This window comes from Perna viridis, chromosome 10, assembly GCF_037379345.1.
Source record: "Perna viridis isolate PV_CMFRI_1.1 ecotype Kerala chromosome 10, ASM3737934v1, whole genome shotgun sequence".
NCBI classification, from domain to species: domain Eukaryota; kingdom Metazoa; phylum Mollusca; class Bivalvia; order Mytilida; family Mytilidae; genus Perna; species Perna viridis.
In genome coordinates, this window is record NC_142454.1 from 21,206,532 (window position 1) to 21,229,334 (window position 22,803).

At 34.3% G+C, this 22,803-nt stretch overlaps 1 protein-coding gene, 1 long non-coding RNA gene and 1 pseudogene across 4 annotated transcripts; 1 reads left to right on the plus strand and 2 right to left on the minus strand.

Annotated features, from left to right (window-relative positions):
- Positions 1-1,001: 1,001 nt before the first annotated feature.
- Positions 1,002-7,310, minus strand: LOC148604927 (NFX1-type zinc finger-containing protein 1-like; annotated as a pseudogene).
- A 6,400-nt stretch (positions 7,311-13,710) lies between these two features.
- On the plus strand, positions 13,711-18,591 carry LOC148604928 (uncharacterized). Of its 3 annotated transcripts, XM_088548907.1 has the most exons (8): positions 13,711-13,867; positions 14,326-14,511; positions 14,739-14,992; positions 15,565-15,801; positions 16,195-16,271; positions 17,042-17,250; positions 17,489-17,681; positions 18,027-18,591. In XM_088548907.1, exons 3-8 carry the CDS (start codon positions 14,989-14,991, stop codon positions 18,363-18,365), a joined length of 1,059 nt encoding a protein of 352 aa, XP_088405033.1. In that variant the 5' UTR covers positions 13,711-13,867; positions 14,326-14,511; positions 14,739-14,988; the 3' UTR covers positions 18,366-18,591. The 3 variants fall into 3 exon arrangements, with proteins under 3 accessions (XP_088405033.1, XP_088405032.1, XP_088405034.1); XM_088548906.1 differs by lacking the exon at positions 14,739-14,992; XM_088548908.1 differs by lacking the exons at positions 13,711-13,867; positions 14,326-14,511 and having other exon boundaries at positions 14,840-14,992; positions 15,320-15,801.
- On the minus strand, positions 18,581-19,139 carry LOC148604929 (uncharacterized). The gene is made up of 2 exons (XR_015915932.1): positions 18,908-19,139; positions 18,581-18,713 (listed from the first exon to the last, which is right to left on the minus strand). It is a non-coding gene; the product is annotated as an uncharacterized LOC148604929 (long non-coding RNA).
- Between the last annotated feature and the right edge of the window lie 3,664 nt (positions 19,140-22,803).

Consider the following 22,803-nt stretch of genomic DNA (forward strand, 5'->3'; position numbering starts at 1 on the left):
TTTGATAATCGGGTTCAATTTCATGGAATAAATTATCAGTACAATATGTTATATTTCAAAGACAAATCGCTTTAAACATAAAATCAAGCAGATTTGAGTGACAAGTGATGTGTGTATTAACCAATATAGCTGTGTCTATGTATTTTATAGCAAAAGTACATATTTGTATATTTACTTTTGTTTTGTTTTTGTTTTGTTCTGTTCTTGTACTATTTTGTCATGTCTGTAAACGGACTTATCTGTATATAATTTCTCACTCCATTTATGTTGCATAAGGGCCTCAGGGAAAATAAGTACTTTCAAACTAACTGTGTTAACCTCTCAAAAGAAAGTTGCTCAGAAAAAGCGACAAACAACCTAAAAGCAAATAATCAAAATAATAAAAAAACTACAAAAATTTAAACACTCAATACTTATCATGCATAAAAGTTGTATCAGGCTGTATCAAAGGTAACGGCGTTCTGTCACACGTACTATATGATGAATGCCTGTCAAAAAAAAAAAGGAAACTATAAGGGAAAAGAGGTAATATTTTGCATATACCAACCTAACTAAAGTATCCGCTTCAATTTGGTTTTTCTCAGGCACACGGCTTGTTATTGACTTGCTACTACTGATGTGCTCAGAGTTGCTTGTTTCCCGATGGTTATCTGTAGACTGCATTGGTGTATATTCAATGATAGTTTTCTTGGTGGTTTCATTTTTGCCATTTGAACGCCAATTTGGTGAACTTAAACTTCTTTGTGACAGTCCTTGGAAATGTTCTTCTAAAAAGTTGCTTCTCTGTGTTCTTATCTCTTGAGGAGTTGGTTCATTTGATACACTAGATAAAAAGGTTTTCGACGGTTCATGAGAACTAAATGAATGTACTTTATGTGATTTATTCGATGACTTGTTTCTTTTCCTTGATTTAGTATTTTTAGGTTGATCTGATCTTCTTTTGCTTTTAAACGAGCACTTGATTCCTTTGTCATTGCGCCGCTAAATATTTTATGTTTTGTTCATACTTCAGAATTTTTTTGAGACTTTTTAGAAACATCAGTAAGTCTAAAATCCTGATTTATTTTCTTTGTATCTGTCTTTCCTTTTGTTTCTTGGGGCAGGTTTGGTAATACTGTGGTTCTGGAATGTTCCGCATGAGTGTAAAGCGGTAAATCAAGTTCACATGCTTCGCAGTAGTCACTGAAGATAGCCGGTACAGCATGTCCTGAAATGTTCAATAGAATTTAAGTCCATGTAAAAATCAGACACTGCTTAAGATAGAGGTGGTTCGTGGTGTAGAAAACAATGAAGAATGATGCTTTTTTCGGTCTACATACAAACAAATATATTTTGCTATATATGTTGTTATGTTATGACATTAATTTTTATAATTTTATTTCAAAAACTGCAAAAATCTGATTGACAAACGAAGTCAGTTACTGTTTCAGGATTAGAACCACAATTGAATTCGGTGGGTCTTTGAAATACTGTAATTATCTCCTGTCTGATTTTTTTAAAGACCGCCACCCATTTTTTTAAAGGGTAGATGGAACTTTCGTAGAATCTGACGACATAGGTAAGCTAATAGATCTAACAAAAATATTATTCGATGTACTTCGTTTTTATCGAATGTTCCCAGTGTAATAAATTTCAATAATTCACACTGTGAAATAAATTCGATAATTTCATTCTCGGACTTTCTCCCGTCAAAACGTCGTAACTTTGATTTCAATCCGCCTATCACAAAATTTAAAACTCATGTTGAAAATATCGAAAACATATGACGAAAAGATATACAATAAATATGATATTCAATTGGCTTAGTGAATAACCCAATTATGAACACTCGTGCTAAGAACTCATGAAGATTTTTCGTTGAAGTTTCATAAAATCTAGGCTTTCATCGGTACTCTTGATAATATTTTGGTTATTCACTCTTTCCTTTTAGCTATCTTATTATAATTGTTTTCGACTCGCAACAAAATGTAGCGTTAGAACGGTTATTCTACTATCTATGATTTGTCGATTAACTGCTTGGTGAAAAAGTATATATAATGTAACAAGACGATAAGTTAGTGTTTCAATTTTAAAGAAATCAAATATTGTAATTTAAGGAAAGAGAAATGCGAAGTGTGTTGCTATATTATACATGCTCTGTTTATGATTAGTTCATATGTTTTTGCGTTAAAAAAGATTAAAGTTAAAAAAAAAACCTTTGAAAATATTGGCGACAAACCTTTCAGAAAAATTGTCCATTCCCCCTCATGAATGCCAATGATAGAACGTAGTTTAGGAATATTCATAGCATCTTTGGTTGTTTCACTGTCTTTTAAATATGGTACCAGTAATTTACAGTATTCCTCTGCATCTTGATAATGATTATGAACCAATGTATCAAGAACAAGCTTTGTAAAATCCTCGATGCTGTATAGGCGAGTGCCATCACTATATCTACCATTTCCGTCCTCTTGATCTATGCATTTGGTTTCAATACTGATTTGTGATGATACACGTATTGTCTTTTTTGAAAGATGTTCATCTGAATGTAGCAAACTTAGGATCCAGTAAATTCGCGTTTTTAAGATTTAATCTGAAATAGACAACCAAAGTACTGGATCATACGGTTTTTGTTTCTGGGCGTTTTCAATCATTTTTCTTGTGTTTTCTGCGAAGCAATGCAGGGTTTCCAGTTTCATTCCTTTGCCCCCGGTCTTTTCCGTGTATATTGCTATTTGAATGAATGTCTGAAACTTTAAAACGTAATCCATGAATGTTGAGCTATCTGTTATGTACACAGCAGGAAATATAAAATCGTTGTTACGGAAAAACGAATATATGCTTTTATTTTTACAAATAATATTTTTTTTCAACTTTAAGATTAGATTATAATGAGGATGTTTGGGGATAATTGCCCTACACATCGGACAACAAATCAGAAGATTCCATGCATGTTGCTGCATGTATGTATTCGTCAAGCGCATTGGCTTCAAAACTGGGTAAACATTCCCGCAATTGCACCACTTTATTTTGCTTTTGGTCTCGTAATCCAACAATTTTTTGAGGATTGCACACTAAATACCATGCTGAACAAGGTTCTCCACAACATCCCGAGCATCTATGTCCACATGCCAAATCAAAAGGGCAATCACTGAGACACAAATTTCTATCGCACAGCTCGTGACACGATTTCGTACATTGTTGATGGGGACAATTCCAGTTGCACGGTTCTGTGCATGGTTCACACGATTCAATGCAAGCTTTTCTACACAATGAATGTTCGCATGAGAACGTACATTGTTCCGTACAGGATACACATTTTATGCAGTCTAAACTTTGACATTCATGTCCACATAGTAAGGGCCTCGTGCACAACATTTCACATTTTTTATGATTGAAACTACCCTGACATGCATCACATGCACTCAAACATTCGTCTTCACATAATTGAAATGATCTACATTTTGCAGTGCAACATGCATTGCTTTTATTGCCACATTGTATTCTATTGGAATGGCCACTTGCATAATAGGTATCGTATTCAAACTTGCAGGGCGGAAGTTTATATTTTTCAGTATTCTCGAATGCGTATTTTGCTTTTTTTTTAATGTCTGTTTTCGTGTTCGCCAACATTTGATGTCATTAACATGACCGCATTGTGGATAAAGAAATGCTGCAATTTTCGTGCATCTTGTTTTTTTTTTTGTTGCACTTCATGGAACCAGTTTCGTGTGTCCACAGATGGAAAGTTCCCTATTGACAAGTTCAGTACATTCAATGGACACAACTGTTTCATATGCCAAATATAATTGTTCAGTGCTTCTATCTTCAGTCTTTAAAAACTGTTGTTTCTTCCAACAAGGAACATTGTCAGTATGTCCACATGTACTAAGTTCATGTTCAACAGGTTCATCACATATAATGTTCAGTGAGGATAGGGAAGTATCTTCTGATAATTTGTGGCTCTTCCAGCAATCAATTTTTATATCGTGTCCACAGCAAGTTCAACTAACACTTGTTTCTCGCATTTGTATTTATTCAAGATCAATGTCTTAGTAAATTCGTTTCCGGCAGTTTCATATGTAGTCTTTTCTTCACATGGCAGATTAATTGTATGGGAACAGCGTTCAAAAATCAATTCGACGTCTTTGCGACATTTGAATTGACTGGAATCAACGAAACAATAGACGTCATCGGAATGACCACATTTCAAGGTCTTCTTTATTATTTCTAAGCAATCACGTGGTTTTCCTAAATGGCATCGTCTTTTACAGATGTGCCCATTATCACATTTGTTGTTGCAGGCTTAAGTACACGTATGACCTTCGCAATTACGTTCATGACATAAAATTTGTACGACATGACTGCATTTTAGTATCTTTTCTATCTTTTCCATGCAGACAGAAATCTCATTGTGTCTTGTTGAAAAACCTATCTTTTTAGAAACTATAATAAGTTCTGTTGAGCATAGAACACGCTTTTTGTGCAAGCAGTCTTGAAATTCTTTTTCAACTTCTACTTTGCATTGAACTTCGCTTTCATAATTTTTCTGATGACACGGTCTCAAATACTCGTGACCACAACTTGCTCTTTTCCCACAAACAGTTTCTTCACACAATATATCTGAAAGCTGCAAACAACACTTGTTAACAACTGTATGACCATTAACCATTTCATTGCATCTAAAGTCTTTCGAGTTTACAAAACAGTGTATTTTTGTGATGTGATCACACGTAAGCAGCTGCTCGACAAGAACTACACATTTACAATTCTCAGGAAAATGACACTTTCTATCGCATACGTGGCCGTTTGGACAGCTCCGCTTGCAAAACTTCTGACATTTGTTTTTGTCGTGACTCTGTGAAAAGGGGTGACAGTACCGTGAGCATACGTGTCCACAATTAAACCTAAACTCGCAAAGCTTTTCACAACCTCCATCAATGGATTTTTCAAAGTCATTTCTAGTTTTAGCCATTATTCCAACCTTGTCCAAATGTGCATCACAGTATAATGGAAGTGCATCTCCAAAATGTATTTCTTTTTCTTTGCCATATCCAATATTTTAGAGCTTGCTCAGAATGTTTTTCCAATGGCGTGATCTTTTTGTCAATGTTGTACTGTTACCAATAATAAATAATCCCAATTTAGCTCTTGAAAGGGCAACGCATATACGATTTTCTTTGTATAGAAATCCTATATCACCAAGGGTATTGCTTCTTACCAAAGATAGCAATATGATGTCATTTTCTTCTCCTTGATAATTTTCTAACACACAAATTTTCACGTTTCTTATTTCCTTTTTCATGATTTCCTCCTTCATGCGAAGTTGACCTGTGTATGCAACAAATATTGTTATATTTGAACTCTTGTAACCTTGTTTTAAAAGGTAACAGAATAACCCCACTATAAACGTTGCTTCATGTTCGTTATAATAGCTTTTAATCTCTTCATTGTACAGTTCGTCGTGTGAATGATCAACAAAGAACAAATTTGTTTTCACACCTCTGATATTTGAATACTCTTTAACGCTGTAATGATCTTCAAGCACAGGATAAATATGGCGCACCAATTCCGCTATTTCAGGTCTCATTCTATGTTGCTCTTGTAAACAATGGTACTTTACTCCATTCTCTATCATTCTCTCAAATAGAGATACCGACAAATTATACCTTACTGCCAATTCCTGAACAGCAGTTTTAGGTTCAAGCTGTTTGTGATCTCCAATTAGAATTACATGCTCACATTTATTGCTGAAATTATGTGAGCTTCTGGAACGTCTGCTGCCTCTTCTATGATAGTAATTATTGGGCAAACCTTTTTCAAAAATTCGTTGTTCCTTGCGGCACATGTTGTTGTCATACCGATTACGGAGACCTGTCCAAGAATTTGCTCATCAACTTCTAGTTTAGCGGATTTATATTCATCAAAAAGAGCGTTGAATTCCTGCTGTTTTGTTTGAAGTTCGAGTCGTGTTTCTTTACAAAATTCATCAAGCCAATATCTATACATTTTCCACCTTTCATATGATGGTTTATTCCAAATATTGGTTTGTATATTCTCATTCATGTATCTTTCAGTTGCTTTTACAGGTGCCTTCAGATAGCCGAGTATGACGTTTGCCTCTTCCGTTAAAATATCAAGACATCGTTCATCGTTAATTGTTTGAATGAGAGAAGTATACTGCGTTATTATATCTACAGATACCTCGTCAATATTCAGTTCAAACTGCTGGTCGTCGTCAAACGCACCTTCTGGTAACTCCTGGTAAGATAATTTTCCTTTGCTTGTTCGTCGTCAATACGAAGGTATTGTTTTTGCGTTAATTTGCCACGTCTCATGTATCTCTTCTTGTTAACTGATGTGAACCAAGCTCTCACAGACACACCAAGCCAATCTGACAAGTAGGTATCATTGTCTTTCTGAAGCTGATGAAGATATCCGTCGGGAATTATATGTTTGATTACGCTAAATTTGGCAACTATATTCTTACTTTGAAACAACTGCAAAAGTGCCCTATCCCTCAGAATTAAGTGTTTTTTGATTCCATATCTGCTATAACCTTAACAGCATTTTGCCTATTTGGGACATTCCATCTGTGGAGTTTAATTAGAAATATTTCAGTAACTGGATTTGTACATTGACTACCAAAACGTACAATTTCTTCCCGTCTTTTATCAGTTGGGAAAAAAATGTTATCTCTTGCATAAAACTGATCAAGGGCATGATTTGAATAACACACAATCAACATGGAAGCTTTTATATTCTTTGGCAGGTTTTCGTCTTCTTTTTGTTGAGTTTTTTTGCCATGCGCGTTTGTTGCGGAGTAGCGTTTCTGCTATTTGCAAACCAATATAAGTTTTCCCTTTTCCAGGTGGGCCTTGTATTATCACAAACTCGTCAGTTAGAGCTGATATAAATGCCTTTCTTTGTGATGTATCCATTTTGAGTTCATAACATGATGGCCATGATACCTCAGGTTGTTTGTTTGCGCATTCGTCATCGTTAGAACTGTCGGAACTGCTGTTTGGTCTTTCATTGTCAATCGATAATAGTTGCTGTATATCATATTTGTTTTCGTTTTTGGGGTTTAGATAGTAAGTACGGTCGATTTCGGTTTGACAGTTAACAATATACTTGATAAATGGGAAATTATTCTCAGTAATATATTTTAATGCAGACAGTACATGATAATATGCTTCAAAATAAGCACCCGTTGCCTCTAAAATAATACCTGGCGTTTCTTTGAGTATATGTTGGTTAATTTTGGTACGTATTATCTTGAATTTGAACTGGCTTTGTTGAGGATCTGACTCAGCAACTACTCCAAACATAAAGGACTTATATCTTTCGAATGAGAGGAGGAGAAGAGATCCATATTTTAAACGTTTTGAGTTTTTCCAATTAATACGTCTGGCGTGCTCAGTATCTAAATATACAGTATACACTTCTCCATGCTCCAGCGATGTACTTATCTGCCGACGAATAGTGACATTTCTGTAAATTCGACCATTTTCCAGTCGGAAGTGGCGGTTTTGCTGTCGGTCTTTTATAATGAACTCTTCATACACGTCTCTAAGCGGCGCTATGCAATCTACCCTATAAAGCCTGAATTGAACATCCAAATAATGCTCCAGATTCTGATATTCTCCTTTTTTCTTGTTAATGATGGCGGATACACGATATCTTCTTCAGTTGGAAGGACGGAAATAGTTCGAAAACTTTCCGGTGGTCGTAAAACGTCCTCACATGATTGACTGACTGACGTTGACGATTTCTGTTTGCTCTGGATTGATGCTAAAATGCTGCGTTTAATGTTTAATATTCTGTCTAGAATGTTATTTTTCTCTTCGCAGCTCTTCGTTACTTTTATCCGCACAAGATCCACAATTCCAATCATTTGAACTGTTCTCATTGAGTTTTAAATAAGACTAAGCATGCTTTCAAAAAACTGTAACAACATCTTGTAGCATACATGAAAACGAATGATTGTCTATTGTTTCTTCTGTGCTTATTAGTGCCACAGTTGTCTTTAAAAGAAAAGGTAAATCGGACAAATCTTTTAAAAAGTCTACGACTATTTCTCTCTCTCCAGACAAGTTACAACTAATGCAGTGAGCTGCTATGTGAAGAACCATCGATCCAACGCTCATATCCACATCTGTCCGCGATAAAAAGGATTTCATATCAGCCATCGCCTTTTTAAATTCGAATTCCTCCTGTTTTTGCAATGCGTCAATATGTTTTTGAATCGAGCACTCCATCTTTGATCTTTTAAGCGCCATGATGCTTATGTTATGTGAATCTGAAATTGAATTTCATGTAAAAAAAATATTAAATTAAAATAAATAAAATATAAAAGCAAATAATTATGTGGATTTCGAACATAACTTTGCCATTTTGAAACTGCAAACTATTTAAGTTTGGTTGGTCTAGACAATAGGATTAACCAAGGCTAGAAATTCATTTGGATTGATATAAAAGATTTGATACCTGTAAAAATATCTGGTTTAAAAGATTTCCAAGTTTTCAGTACGCAGGTTAGACATGTTTTATAGGATATGCAACATTAACAGGCAAGTATATTTGAGTCATTCGCCAACAATGCTTTTAAGCAACAGTCTGTATAAGAATCATGCAAATTCTGTAACATGTGATACACCCCAAAAAAATCATTTTTGTTTTTGTTATTATAGGTCTATATGATGCAATGCATAATTATTCATTCTAATCTGTCTGTTCTTAGCAAATAATCCACGTTCAAAATCACCTAGTTTCTATTACATTTCAGTGTCATTTACGGAATTAACCCCCTGAAATTTAAATTTTACATGTACAACACATTCTATATAGTTGTCATCTCCAAACAAAAACAAGAGTTATGTGAATAGCCACATTTCAGTTTACTATAATATTTTAAACAAAATATCAAAAGAATATGTTAGCTCTCCAACCATGAATCACATTTTACATTATTCATACCTTGAATGTTACTTGAAATAAAATAATGCACATTCAACATCAACATTCCATCCTCCCTTTTATTCAGCTGTTAGAGTTATAAACAATGAAGAAACATTTTAACAAATCATGTATGAGTTTAAAATATTATTGATTTATATAAACTATATTGCGATTTCTTAATACATTTTAATGTTACAAATTGATATGTGCTTCAATTGATATCCGAAAGACCGAATATATCGTAAGAAATGCTCAATGCTATTTCGCTTTGTTATCCAGAATTTCTATTTAATCTTTACTTTTGACCATTGGGTAGTGTATCATTTTAATAACTTTATTATTATTCTTCATAGAAGCAACTGAAAATTTTAATAGAATATTAATTAGCAATTCGATAAAACAACCTTCCAAAGTTCTGCTGAAAAAAACCTTTAAAAAATTCTATAAAAGAACTCCTGCTGGGAATCCCAACCAATCAAGGCTATTCTCTACCGTGAGACCTCCAAAAAAAAAAAAAACAAACAAAACCTTTCATAAAAAAATCCCACGGAACAGACTCATGCAAAATCAAAAACATATATCCTAAGGAATTAGGACCGGGGTTTTAACATAGATGACAAAGCTCTCTAAACACTACTGCTCCTAATATTTTAAAGTTTCATAATTATTTTTATTAGTTCGTGCACCACCTCGCCTAAGTCCATTACAAGACGACGAAACATCTCAAATAACAAACATGGATACAGATCAATTCATAGTTACAAGAAACTACACTGAATTTCTACCCCACTGATTTTATATCAGGCAACATAACACACAACAGTGTTTTGCATACGAACTCAGAAAACGCAGTGAGATATGCAAGTGGTGGAATCATTTGCATGTGAACTAATCTTATATAGAGAAAGGCAAGTGGTGGAAGTTTTTGCAAATTTGGATTCGATAAGTAGTGTTCAAGGAATGTTTTAACAATGATTTCGACGGTACTTGGTTAATCATGAATAAACACTAACTTAGATCTTCGGGATTATTCAGTTAAACATTGTATTAAAATCTGCGTAAGAATTTGCTCAAGAACAAAACATAGACATAAGTTTAGAATTACAGCGGAGAGGGGCATTATGTCAGTTTTGAACAACCGAAAACACATACGGGGACTTCAACTATACAATGTGCCTTAGAAAGGTTTCGAGTGTATAACATACATGCAATTTGCACGGAATTACGGGAGTAGGATCCAACATGACAGACATTCGAAAATCCCGTTGTCCTTTGTCTTTGTAAGGAGTGATGAACATAGGGATTTGGCTCTTATGTGTAGATACATCTAAATCAGCATCTTTCCTCTCGATTTTCTAGCTAACTTTAGCAAAAACATTACAAAGGCTATTAAATCTTTCAAGGGTTTGACAAGTCACACTTAACTTAATTGTATTCTTCAGAAAAATATCATCGGACTTATAAAACAAATAACTTTAAGTGTAATAAATATCTGTGCTAATAAACGGCCAACACAGATTATAATCATACCGTGAATCATCAATAATGCGTTGTCGGTTAACATTACAATAAAGGTCAATTATTTATTTATTTATGCACTACTTTCAATATTGATCAATGTACTTACCACAACATTTTCTAAAAAAAATTCGCATAGCTGTTCCAAGTTTTACGGAGATCCTCCTGGCTTAGCATGTTGGAAGAGTAATCAAGGGAACCAAGGTTATAGCGGTAATCAAAAGAATGTAATCCAGGGACAAAGACCAGACATGGAAAACAGACATACACAACAAAGAACATAAAGTATCTAAAATCATACATATAAAGCAACAAAAACAAATGAGCAACTCGGACTCCACTAAAAACTGAGAGCATGGACAAGGTAAACCGGTAGAGTAAGCGTCCTCTGCTTTTCTAGAAACACCCGCCGAGTTGCTCATAAAAAGTCAAGTCCGGGGTAGACAAACGAGAAAAGCAAAACTATGACCCGTTGAATAAATTAGTTTTCATGGTGCAGATGGATACACCATAACGATCCACGAGTTCATGATGACGACCATAAAACTTCTGCCGTGATGACTTCAATCTTGTAGCAACATAACCCTGTTCTAGAAGCCTATTTGTTAGAGTTCTAGCGCGAAACAAAACATCTGTGTAGTTTTGGCAAGCTCTGGCATAACATATGAGTTGTGATATGAACACTCCAAACGCAGGTCCCGAAGGGATGTTGCCACAGATGAAAGGAAAAGTGACAATTCTGAATGAAAAGTCATCACGTTTGTCGTAAAGTTTGGTCAATAGTTTTCCTTTACCATCAATTTCTATGTGTAGGTCAAGATATGAGGCTGACTTCACAGTGTCTGTAGTATCCTTTATCTCAAGTCCTTTGGGGTAGATGCGATTTTTCAAATCCCCAAAATTAGAATTGGTTAAAGATAATACGTCATCTATATAGCGGAAAGTGAGATTGAAGGATCTAGCCAAACGATATTCTTTCTTTCTGATCAGATCAGCTATAAAGTTAGCCTCATAAGAGTGAAGGAATAGGTCAGAGCACAAGTAAAGGAGCACAATTCGTTCCCATTGGAATGCCGACCGTTTGTTGAAAAACACGTCCACCACATTGGACAAATATGTTGTCGATTAAAAATTCCAGCATTTTGTAAACATATTCCTCTGTATATTTGGAAGAAGATGATTGGAAATTATTTCTTATAAAGTATGAGAAATCTCTACCAAGAACTATATATTTGTATCCAGGTGTACCATCTTTTGTGGAAAAACAACGATGTATAATGTTTTTAAGTCGGGAATATAACTGAGTGTGGGGAAGAGAAGTATACAGTGTTGAAAAATCCTAGGTTTTAATGCTATTCTATTCAGATAATAGTCTAGAACTGATTGTCTCCAAAAGATCTTTCGAATTTTTCAGGATCCACATTGAATTGATACCACTACGGGAGTAACAAGTTTTGTGGTAGGACTGCAGACCCTCTTTGATAGTTGTGAGTATAGAAGTTAAACGTTTTGAAAGAGGTTTGGTGGTACATTTTGAAGATCCAGCTATGAAACGTTGTTTGTATGGATTCTTGTGGAGTTTAGGAATCCAGTACATAGACGGTAAATCCCAATCATCGACCTTGGTAGATAGACCAAAAGAGGATAGCACAGATTTATTGTTTTCCACAATCTCTTCTTTGGAGAGAGTGGTAGAAGTATATGTCTTATCACAGCTATTATTTTCTACGTCTATCTTCGATAATAAACATTAGATGTAGAACGTTTTGCAGACAAAAAACAATGTTGTTTTGGGCTTTGTCCGCTGGTACGACAACATATTTGTCATGTATAGTAGACAATGTTTTTTTGGAAATCATCTAAATTGATACGGATAACAATATGTATTTTAGTAATTCTTAAGCATGTGTTATTTTTTTGTTACCAATAAAAACGCTCGTCACAGTTATTGTTGTACCCATAAAGTTGCTATCTAATTTTACTCGGAACGATTAAAGAAGCTCTTGACAACTATCCTCCTTACGATATAGTACATGACATTGTCAATGGATTGAGTTTCGTATTTGAATTGCAACATTGGGGTCCACGTAGGCAATTGGAGGCTAAAGCAAAATGATGAAATTGGGAAAGTGTATTTTGAGAATGGCCCTTTATACAAGATGTATAGTTGTATGTATGACTCGGATGAATGTAATTTTACTTATGAAAAAATATTTGTGTATCATATACAAATAAGGTAACGGACGACGGATGTTTATATGAGAAAATGAAAAGAAAAGTGATTTTTGTGTTATTTTGATATTCATCTAGTCGTTCAGTGGGTCTTTAATTTGAACGTGTCTTGTAATCACCTTTAAAATTTTACCATATACGAACAAACAATTTATGTAAATTAGAATTATTTTGTCTGATTTTAGCGGAATGAAATGCATTTTGATTTTACAATGCTAAATGGGGTCTTTACCTATTTATTTTTTATAACAATTCGACTTCATTTTTACATGTATGTGTTAGCTGCTATGGAAACGTACGGTATGCATTAGTTTAACTATCAAGTAAAACAATGTTTACTATTGTATAATATTACTTTATCTGAAAATAGTGAAAAGTGTAATAAGTAATAAGTATCACATTTCTCTGTATTACGGACAGTAAAATAATATATGACTATACATCATATATTTAAATTAAAACACATTTTTGTATATGCATTATAAGTTTAAACACTTTATTGTCTACCCTATATCGCATATCCTTTACTGTAGCTCTAGACATATATTACATACCCAATATCACACCCCTTCACAGATCATACTTGAAGAATAGTTAAAATATATGATATAATGAACATAGCATGTAAAAATGATAACATATGCAGTATCAACCCTTAGGAGTCTCAGCTTGATACAGCATGTGATACAAATTTTGTCATGTAATGTTGACTATATATTATTAAGAAGAAGGTTGAAACCTGTTCTAATCTACCAGTCAATACAGGTCACCAGATATGCCCTACATTTAAAAGAAAACAAGCCATCCATATCTATTTATACGTTTTAAAATAACCATTTTAAACGGATAAGTGCTACGATTTTGGCATTTTTCATCAAAATGAGTTTTAGAGTAGAAATTAGATGCAATGTATAAACAATATAATACATAAACGTAATTAGGGCTAAAAGTGACTTTAGGTAGAGCATGTATCCATATTTTGTAAGTAATTCGGCGATTTTGAATTCTTATCTATCAGACAAAATATCAACTTGAGTCTCCGCCCATATTCATATATTCATAGCTTCGCGCATGCGTACTAAGTGATGTTTGGTAAAAAATGTTGCAGGAAGCGAGTTAAACGCGAGGAAGAAAGAGAATATTGACGGATTCAGGAAGGAAACGGAATGGAAAATAGGTACAAGCAAGTTATCATAAATCAAAAATACATATCCGAACAGATATCGACAGTTGGAATGAGTTGAAAGACGCCTTTCGTCTGCAAAGTCATTGCGAAGTTGCGAAAATTGTACTGGACAGGGAGGTGTTTGTTATTAAAGGCTTTCGTGGTTGTTTTGCCAAGATTTGGAAGTCTGATCATCTAATCATTACATTTAACATACTTCCTATTATCAAAAATGCCTAATTTATTTTCCAAATACTCGGAAAAGTGTGTAAACTTGTAGTTCGGGCGATCGATAATTGTGTAAACAAACCTTGATTTAAAGAGGCCCTCACAAGGGTAATTTAAGTTTCGTTTTTTGTTTGTTTTGTTTTTGTACTACAAGACCGTTCAAATTAATTATTTGATTTATCAATTGATAGATAAATGTCCATTGCTAAAGTTTTAAATGTCAGTAATACATATTTTACTAGTTATGATGAAGTATACAATGCAGAGCAGTCAAGCAAAGTTCAAACATCCACTGGCATTCAGCTACCTCCTACACCAAGGAAAAGATTTGCCACTGGATCTATCAATGCTCTTACTTCTACACCAGGCCATGATCTCATCGACATCCCAAATCCAGTCGCAGATTTTTCTGGAATTGATGTGTAAATGTATGTATATCCAAATGCAGTTTCTTTCACAATATTACTGAGTGCATGCTCAAAATACAGTACTTTATATACCGTATTTGAAAGGTGACTATTATTGAAACTTAAATGCATGTACATGTCAACATAATATTGACATTCAGCGCTCAAACCTTGAGAACCATACTTATGGATATGCGGTGCTTGTTATATTAAAATCATGTGATTATTGTGGGGAAAAATTATTTCAGTGAGCCTATTGAGTCAGGTGATGTTGTTGACGAGGAAGAAGATTATGAGCAAGATGTTGAGGTGGAACAATCGGACCTTGTGCACTTGGGTCATGGTGTAGTACGTTTGTGATGATCATCCCTGCCTTGTGTTTGTGTTCCAACTTCTAAAACTTGCCGATGTCAATATTGCTAAGACCTGTAGTACTCAAGGATTTGGACATGAGTTAGAGATAAAGAAGGATTTAGTTGGATCGGCCATCTATTTGAAATGGGTATGAATAACATGCATCACAAGAAGAAGTACTTAATTATAAACATAAAGTCAACAGTTGTGACTTGATATGAGCTGAAAGTATAGTTGTTTGGAAGTAATTTTCGGAATGTTCAAATGCTTAATTTCCATACATCTGAGTGAAGTATAAAATGATTAGTTAACAAAAATGAAAGGTATTTGTGATTTAATTATCAGCACTATGCTATTAGTTTTGATCTTACTTTTCTAAATTTAGAGTAAGTCTAGTCATAGCTAACAGGATTATTTTACTGTGTCATTAGGTATTTGACAAACATATTTATTATGCCAACAACATTTTTTACAGATATGCAAAGTTGGTCATTTGAACTACAGATGGTGCTCTCAACCAGTGCTAAATAGAGGTCTCAACAGTGGTGACTTGATGTTGGCTGCCAGTATTGTTCTCTCTGGAAGTAATTTCCAGACAGTTCAAATGTTTTCTAAATTTCTAAAACTTCCATTTGTCAACAAATCAACATTCTTTCGGATGCAGAGACATTACATATACCCTATCTTTTTTATAGTATAAATGTAAGAATTCATTTGTAGGTGATGGAAGAATAGACAGTCCGGGGCACTCTGCACAATATTGCTCGTGCACCTTTATGGAGAATACCAGCAAGAGGATCCTCTGCATTATTACAATGGACAAAAGAGCAACAGACAAGAAGAGCACAAATTTAGAAAAGGCATGCTTTGTGAAAGGTTTAAAATTCTTACTGGACAAACAGTTGAAAATTGTTGAGGTTGTCACTGACGCTCATATCCAAGTTGCTTCAATAATGAGTAAGTATGGCTGTTAAAAGAGACTTAATGAGCTTGCTTGCATATTTTTTTAACATATTGATAACATTGGCAGGTATGATTTTCCATTCGTAAAAGTAATGTAAAATTGCTAAAACTTGTTGATTAGGAGTATTTAGAAACTTTGCAGTTTAAGTTAGGCCAAAAAAGTACATGAAAGTATGTTTACTGTCTGTGTCACTGGACCATCCCTATCTATTAAGCCTTGACTAAAGACTATTTATTGCCAAAATTAAACTCAGTTTATTCAGTTTTCTTCTGTGATATTTGACTTATTTATTTCACCTTTAGTCTGAAAACTAAGCAAATATTTATCCATTTGGTCAAATGATATAAAGAAAATCATGACATTATTATTGTAAAATATTATTTCAGGGAAAGATTATCCAGGCATTAAACACTCATGGGATGTATGGCATGGTACGAGAAACTTGGGAAAGAAAATAATAAAAGTAAGTTGAAAACTTAAACAATAGAAATTTACGATACATGGCAATGATCTAAAAAAACGTTAAAATGGGTGTGTTGATACAAAATTGTTCTAAAACAATGATTTAAGACAATGACATTTTCCAAAGTGACTAAAATATTTCAAATGCATGTATATTCCATTCCTTAGTTTAATTCAAATTATGTAATTTCCATTGCCAAAATTAGCATGCATAATAAATTAGCCATATGTTAGACTATTTAACATGAGAATTCCTTAATTATAGTCTGGTCAGAAGTAAGGAGCTGTTAGACTGGACCACAGTTAATAATTACTGGTTCAGAGCAAAGACATGTAATTCAAAGGAGGAATTTGTGGTAGGTTGAAAGAACATATCACAGCAGATCCAATATTTTATATACCATTTATTTTATTGAATAATCTTGTTTGATCTTTTCTATAACTGCTTGTATGTTTTTACATATACATTATCATAATGTCATATACACTTGTAAATATAAATCAGAACAACCAAACCCTAAGATCACGTTATGGAAGAGAGTTTTAGCTGCATAAAATCTTCTTTAACCAACCTTTTGTCCAAATGCCTGTTCCATGTCAGGACCTTTCTGGTCTTCATAGTTTGAGTTTTTTTTTAAATTATTTTGCCTTTTTCAATTTCTGAGTTTGTTTACCTCTACATGGTTATTTTGTTTGCATCTTTCTTGAACATATTATAAAGTTGTCTAGTTTATAACTTCAGATATGTACAAACATTTCCTTTATTTTTAGGGTATATGGATTGGTGTGCTCCATCATGTTATTAATGTTCGTGAGTTGATTTTGACATATGGCAGCACAAACAAATGTAAACATGGACCATTGGCAGAGGAAAGGAAGAAAGAATGGCTTGTGAAAGATTCCCCTGCTCATCAAGCCCTGAGGGGCATTGTTTTGAACAAAATATTACTGAGAAATATGCCATACTACATCAACTGCAGGTATTACATAATTTTCCACTCATTATTACAGATTTACCATTTAAATATCATGTTCTTTATTCACAAATGTACACACAAGCTAAAACAAACAAACAAACAAACAAAAACAATAACAAAAAAAGTGTTACTGTTCACACCTAAAGCTCTATTACAAAAAAAAAAACACCTTAGTAAGTGCTGTTTGATTCATACACATATTTTTTATATCTTTGATATTGCTACATTTCTTTTTTTTCAGAAGTACAGCTGAATTGGAGAATTTTCAAAATTTGATATTGATGTACACATCACAAAGACATTCGTATCGACCTCATGCATATCGATGCAGAAATTTTTTGGCCGCTTTAGACCATAATGGCCACATCCATCAGCAGATCTGTCTTAACCAACAAGGATGGAGCTATAAGGCTCATATTTTAATTTGTTGCACTGTAATCTAAATTTTAATCAGACATTTTAATGTATAAGATATAAAATTGACAAGGTATAAAAAGGCTAAAACAAAACCTGATACAATGACAAGAGAAAAACATTTAAACAAAATAAAAGTAAATGCATAAAACATATGCTCCTGAAATCCCTGCTAAATGCTAATGTAAGTATACGTAGATCATTTCACTTCAGCCAGTATTACATGTCTTACTTTTCTTAATTAATGACATCATAGAATTATATTGTATGAATTGGGCATGAAGTGTTTGTTTTTAGACTTCAGAGACCAAAGGAATGGCCTGCATTTCAATGTATAGTTATTTGATGTTCTTTTTAATTTTAAGGTACCAGAGAGTTTTCCAAAAAAGAGCAGTAGATGGGCAGTAACATCCTACAAGGAAGTTAATGAGTACAAATATATTCCTGAAATCATTCGTAAGATTTTTGTGAAGCGATTTGGCGACAATGTTGGGATGAATCAGGACATGATTTTAGAGGTTGATGACCCTAGACGGATATCAGCACATCTTGCCTCCGTTCCACCTCCACCATCTAGTCAGATTGTCGCTGAACAAAGATCAAGATTCACTATGGACGGATCATACAATAGGTCAGGGGAGGATTCAAGGGAAAGGACCATTGATTATTGGACGGGCAATGAACACCAACAGTTTGAGAATTGACCTGGCACTGGCATTGAATACCAACGGTGTGTCAATGAACCGAATATTTTCATTTTGTAATATGTTTTTGATATTGTTAATTTATGGTATTGTGTGACAATGAAATTTCAACTGAGGAACATTGACAAATGATGTTTATTTTTGTATTCAATTGTGAATTTGTTGTGTTTACTTATTTATGTGTGTGTTGTTTTTTGTTTTCATAGAAAGGGGTATTTTCTTGCAATTATTTTATTTTTATTGGTTTCTTTTATTGTGGTTATTCTCCTCCCCAGCAGCCAAAATGTCTTGTCTGTACCGCTTAGCCACAACTAAAACAAGAGGATCCAGTACTATGAAATCAAAGTCCTGTAAAAAAATAATAATTGTTGAACCATGAAAAAAAAAGAAAACGAATAATATAAGATAAACACTAGCAAAAGAAGACAATCATAAAAGTGGAAAGAAAAAATAATTACATGAAGGAACATTTATCGTTTTTCTATTTGTTAAGACAAAATATATATGCTTTTCTTCAATTAATTACATTTAGAATCACTTACTGGAAGTTGAGGCACACATCTCTCTGGTGTTTGATCACAGCACACTTTCTCTACATCAGTTGGCATTTCCAACAAACACACCAGGAAGGACTTTCATTGTCAGGTTGTGGATGGTAACCTCTCCTCCTTTCTCTCTGTGAGTTTCTGTCAACTATGTCGAGGATTATGGCCGGATCTTTATCGCACAATTCCAATATCATGTTTTTCAATTCTTCATGAGGCATTCCTTCGACTTCTGTCTGAAAAGATAATTATATATTTAGGCTAAGTATGCATCTATGTACATTATTTTTATCTGCATGTAACATGACGTCTGCATAAGAATGAAGGAAAAAAACAAAGCTGTAATCAAACATCTTCCTCATTTGAGAAAAAAAAAACTTACATTCATGTATCTCTCCTGAAAAATGAAAATATAAGTAAAACAATTGTAAAATTTACCCTAGTTTTTCTGTCTTCCATGGGCTGACGCAGCATATCAATGCGGGTAGGCCTTGTCGTCTCTGTCGCTTCCTGGTTTCTCCTTCCCCTTCTTGGTGCATTCCTGGATCGTCCTGCTAGACGTGTGCTAAGTCTTCCAGCCCTAGATCTCCTACCCCTTACAACTGGCTGAAGGACTGGCTCTGTGGGTGGTTGTGACTCAGGACCTAAAGACTCATGACCTGACGTGGAAGAAGACGACGATCGGGACCTAGAATACACTGATATATAAAAGAAAAAAAAATAGTTTAATTGAGCACTACAAAAAAACAAAACAAAACAAAACAAAACAAAAAAAAAAATAATAAAAAATCGTGAAAAGTGTAAAAAAAATAAAAACAAATATAACATATACAATGAAATATTTGTTCGAAAAGAAAAGAAAAGAAAAAAAAATTGAAAAAGAGCGAATATTAGTACTAACTCATCCTTTAACGTGTTAAAACACCGGGCGTATGAATGAGAACAAAACTTGTTTACTGTCAGTTCCCTTTGAGGAACCCCGAGTAACTACGAAGTCGGAATTTATGCAATTTTGACTTATTATTAAAAAGATCATAACAATTTTTCTATGGCATTAATATATCGTTTTTGTTCTTAATCAAGAATAACTCGATGATTATATCAAAGAAATAAGGAAACTTTCGATGAAAAACACAATGCAGATGCTTATCTCGTCATCCATGTCGATAAATCTGGTCAGCACACGTGGGATCACGAGCGGTATCGGCCTGCTTCGGAAACAAAGCCGATGCATAATTAATTAGATGGTCAGCTACACAACAAGAGATTGACACAATAATTTGATGTGTCTAGTTTGTCGAGATGATCAATGAAGGTTTTTATGTTATTATCTTTAATTTGTCCATCTTTCGGGACCTTCCAAAATTTATCAAAATCGTAGATCCTATCACTTTAAGTTTATCCGATACAATCTAGCGTAGCCACGTGATAAATTTGTATTTAATGAGGAAACAATACACTCAATAGCCAAAAGAGTCAGTTTTTAATGGTATTCCCGTTACAAAATATATTTTGATTGATAAATATGCCTACATTTCACGGTGTTACAGTTTACATAATGATAATTACAGATGACATTCTTTTGTACCTCTATCTGTGCATGTATACTGAAAGAGGTTGCTTGACAATTGGAAATTAAAGATGTGAAGAACATGAAAGACTTTGTATTAGGATTCCTATTCATAAAGACACAGTTGCTTACGACAAAACATGATACATTTTTACGTAACCACGGTTTTGCTGAGTTACTATTGTCTAATACACATGACAAATATTTTGTTGTAGAAGCAGACAAATTCCCAAACAACATTATTTTGTCCGCAATACGTATGACATCCATTGTTAATTATCAGAGATAGACGTAGAAACAAATAGCAGTGATAAGATCTATACTGCCACTACACTCTCCAAAGAAGAGATAGTGGATAGCCATAAATCTGTGCTATCCTCTTTTGGTCTCTCTCCCAAAGAAGAGATAGTGGATAGCCATAAATCTGTGCTATCCTCTTTTGGTCTCTCTCCCAAAGAAGAGATAGTGGATAGCCATAAATCTGTGCTATCCTCTTTTGGTCTCTCTCCCAAAGAAGAGATAGTGGACAGCCATGAATCTGTGTTATCCTCTTTTGGTCTCTCTCCCAAAGAAGAGATAGTGGATAGCCACAAATCTGTGCTATCCTCTTTTGGTCTCTCTCCCAAAGAAGAGATTGTGGATAGCCATAAATCTGTGCTATCCTCTTTTGGTCTCTCTCCCAAAGAAGAGATAGTGGATAGCCATACATCTGTGCTATCCTCTTTTGGTCTCTCTCCCAAAGAAGATGATTGTGATTTACCGCCTACGCAATGGATTTCTAAACTCCACAAGAATCCTTACAAACAACGTTACATAGATGGATCTGCAAAATGTACCGCAAAACCTCTTTCAAAACTTTTTACTTCTGTACTCACAGCTGTAAAAGAGGGCTTGCAGTCCTACCACAACACTTGTTACTCCCCTTGGCACTCACTGACCTACTTAAAATTTTCATTTGTTTCAAAATTAAATACCTCACGGCCTTTAAGCACTCTGACAGAGAACCAATGTCTTCTTGTTCTCGTTTCACCCATTTTCTTGCGTAGTCCTCCACAGCATCCATTAGAGCTTTAAAGTTATAATTCCAATTTATGGAGAGCGTACTTGGGTCCTTCAGAAAGGATATTACGCAGAGATTCGTTTTCGATGATGGTTAAATCTCCCGTAACGACGTGAACAGAAGGACCATATCTGAATGGAGAGTTTTTGCCAGAACAGTCAGGTGGTTTAGCCGTGAAGTCCTCCATCTCGAGGTCCTGCAACAGCCTTTTATAATTGAAAATTTCGGATGCAATGGATGAAGTAGGAATATATAACTGGTATGGATTTGTCTTTGAAATATGAGGGAATTTTGTTGGTAATGTTTTTGTGATGGAGGATGTTAGCCAAATTAATTGCTTCTTTACCTTTGTTGACAAACGGTAGTGGAAGAAATGTTCGTTTTTCGTCATCTTGACTTTTCACACAAACTGGTTTAAAGAGTCTGTGGAAACCAATATCTAAAATGATGGCAAGAAGTCTGTATAATGATGAGGTAGGGTCAGAAATAGGATTGTCAAGACTTAAAGGGAGTGTAGAAGAGTGAGAGGTATAGACTAGAGTTTGTGCTAATGTGATGAAGTCCAAGGCGTTCTTGTATTAAAGGAAGGAGACCATTTATTGAGACATCATGTAACATAGGTGACGTAAAGTGGCGATGACCATGACTCCTTTCCCGTCTTGGAGCTTTGTCAAATAAATTCATCACATTTATGGTATTGTTATATTGGCTTGATACTATACTTTTGCTGTTGTCATTGCAAACGTAAGGTATTGCAGTACCTAGTCTGCGTATTCAGTACTCCTCTCTTTCTCTATGATAGTTTTTACTTAGATTGGGATTGTACGTAGGATGGTATTATTTTTGTCTAAAACTTTCGTAGAGAGGATTCAATTATCTTGATGATTAAAATGTTTATAAACTGTCCGGAATTTGGTGGTATTTATTCCTGTACGATGACCGCATATTCTTTTTTTTTATCGTTCTTGTGTTTCACTGACATATATTAGACAGCATTATAATCCATATATAAATTTGTTCATTCGCTACATACTTCATCGTGACTTCATGTATGGAAGGTTTTGTTTGTAAGGGAACTAGAGAAGTAAGAGTCGTTTATAAGAATGTTGCATGTTTTGGAATTTTTACTACCGCATTTTGATAAACATGTAGTACAATGTGGTTCGTCATCGATGTATTCAACGAGTAATCAAGGGAACCAAGGCCATAGCGGTAATCAAAAGAATGTAATCCAGGGACAAAGACCAGAAATAGAAAACAGAC

What these genes read in the sequence shown, in the direction of transcription:
- LOC148604928 (XM_088548906.1), top strand. Translation starts at nt 14,328, where the DNA reads ATGATGAAGTATACAATGCAGAGCAGTCAAGCAAAGTTCAAACATCCA. An exon ending in TCTGGAATTGATGTGTAAAT is followed by an intron (nt 14,512 to 15,564) that starts GTATGTATATCC and finishes ATTCATTTGTAG; the next exon opens with GTGATGGAAGAATAGACAGT. An exon ending in TGGGAAAGAAAATAATAAAA is followed by an intron (nt 16,272 to 17,041) that starts GTAAGTTGAAAA and finishes CTTTATTTTTAG; the next exon opens with GGTATATGGATTGGTGTGCT.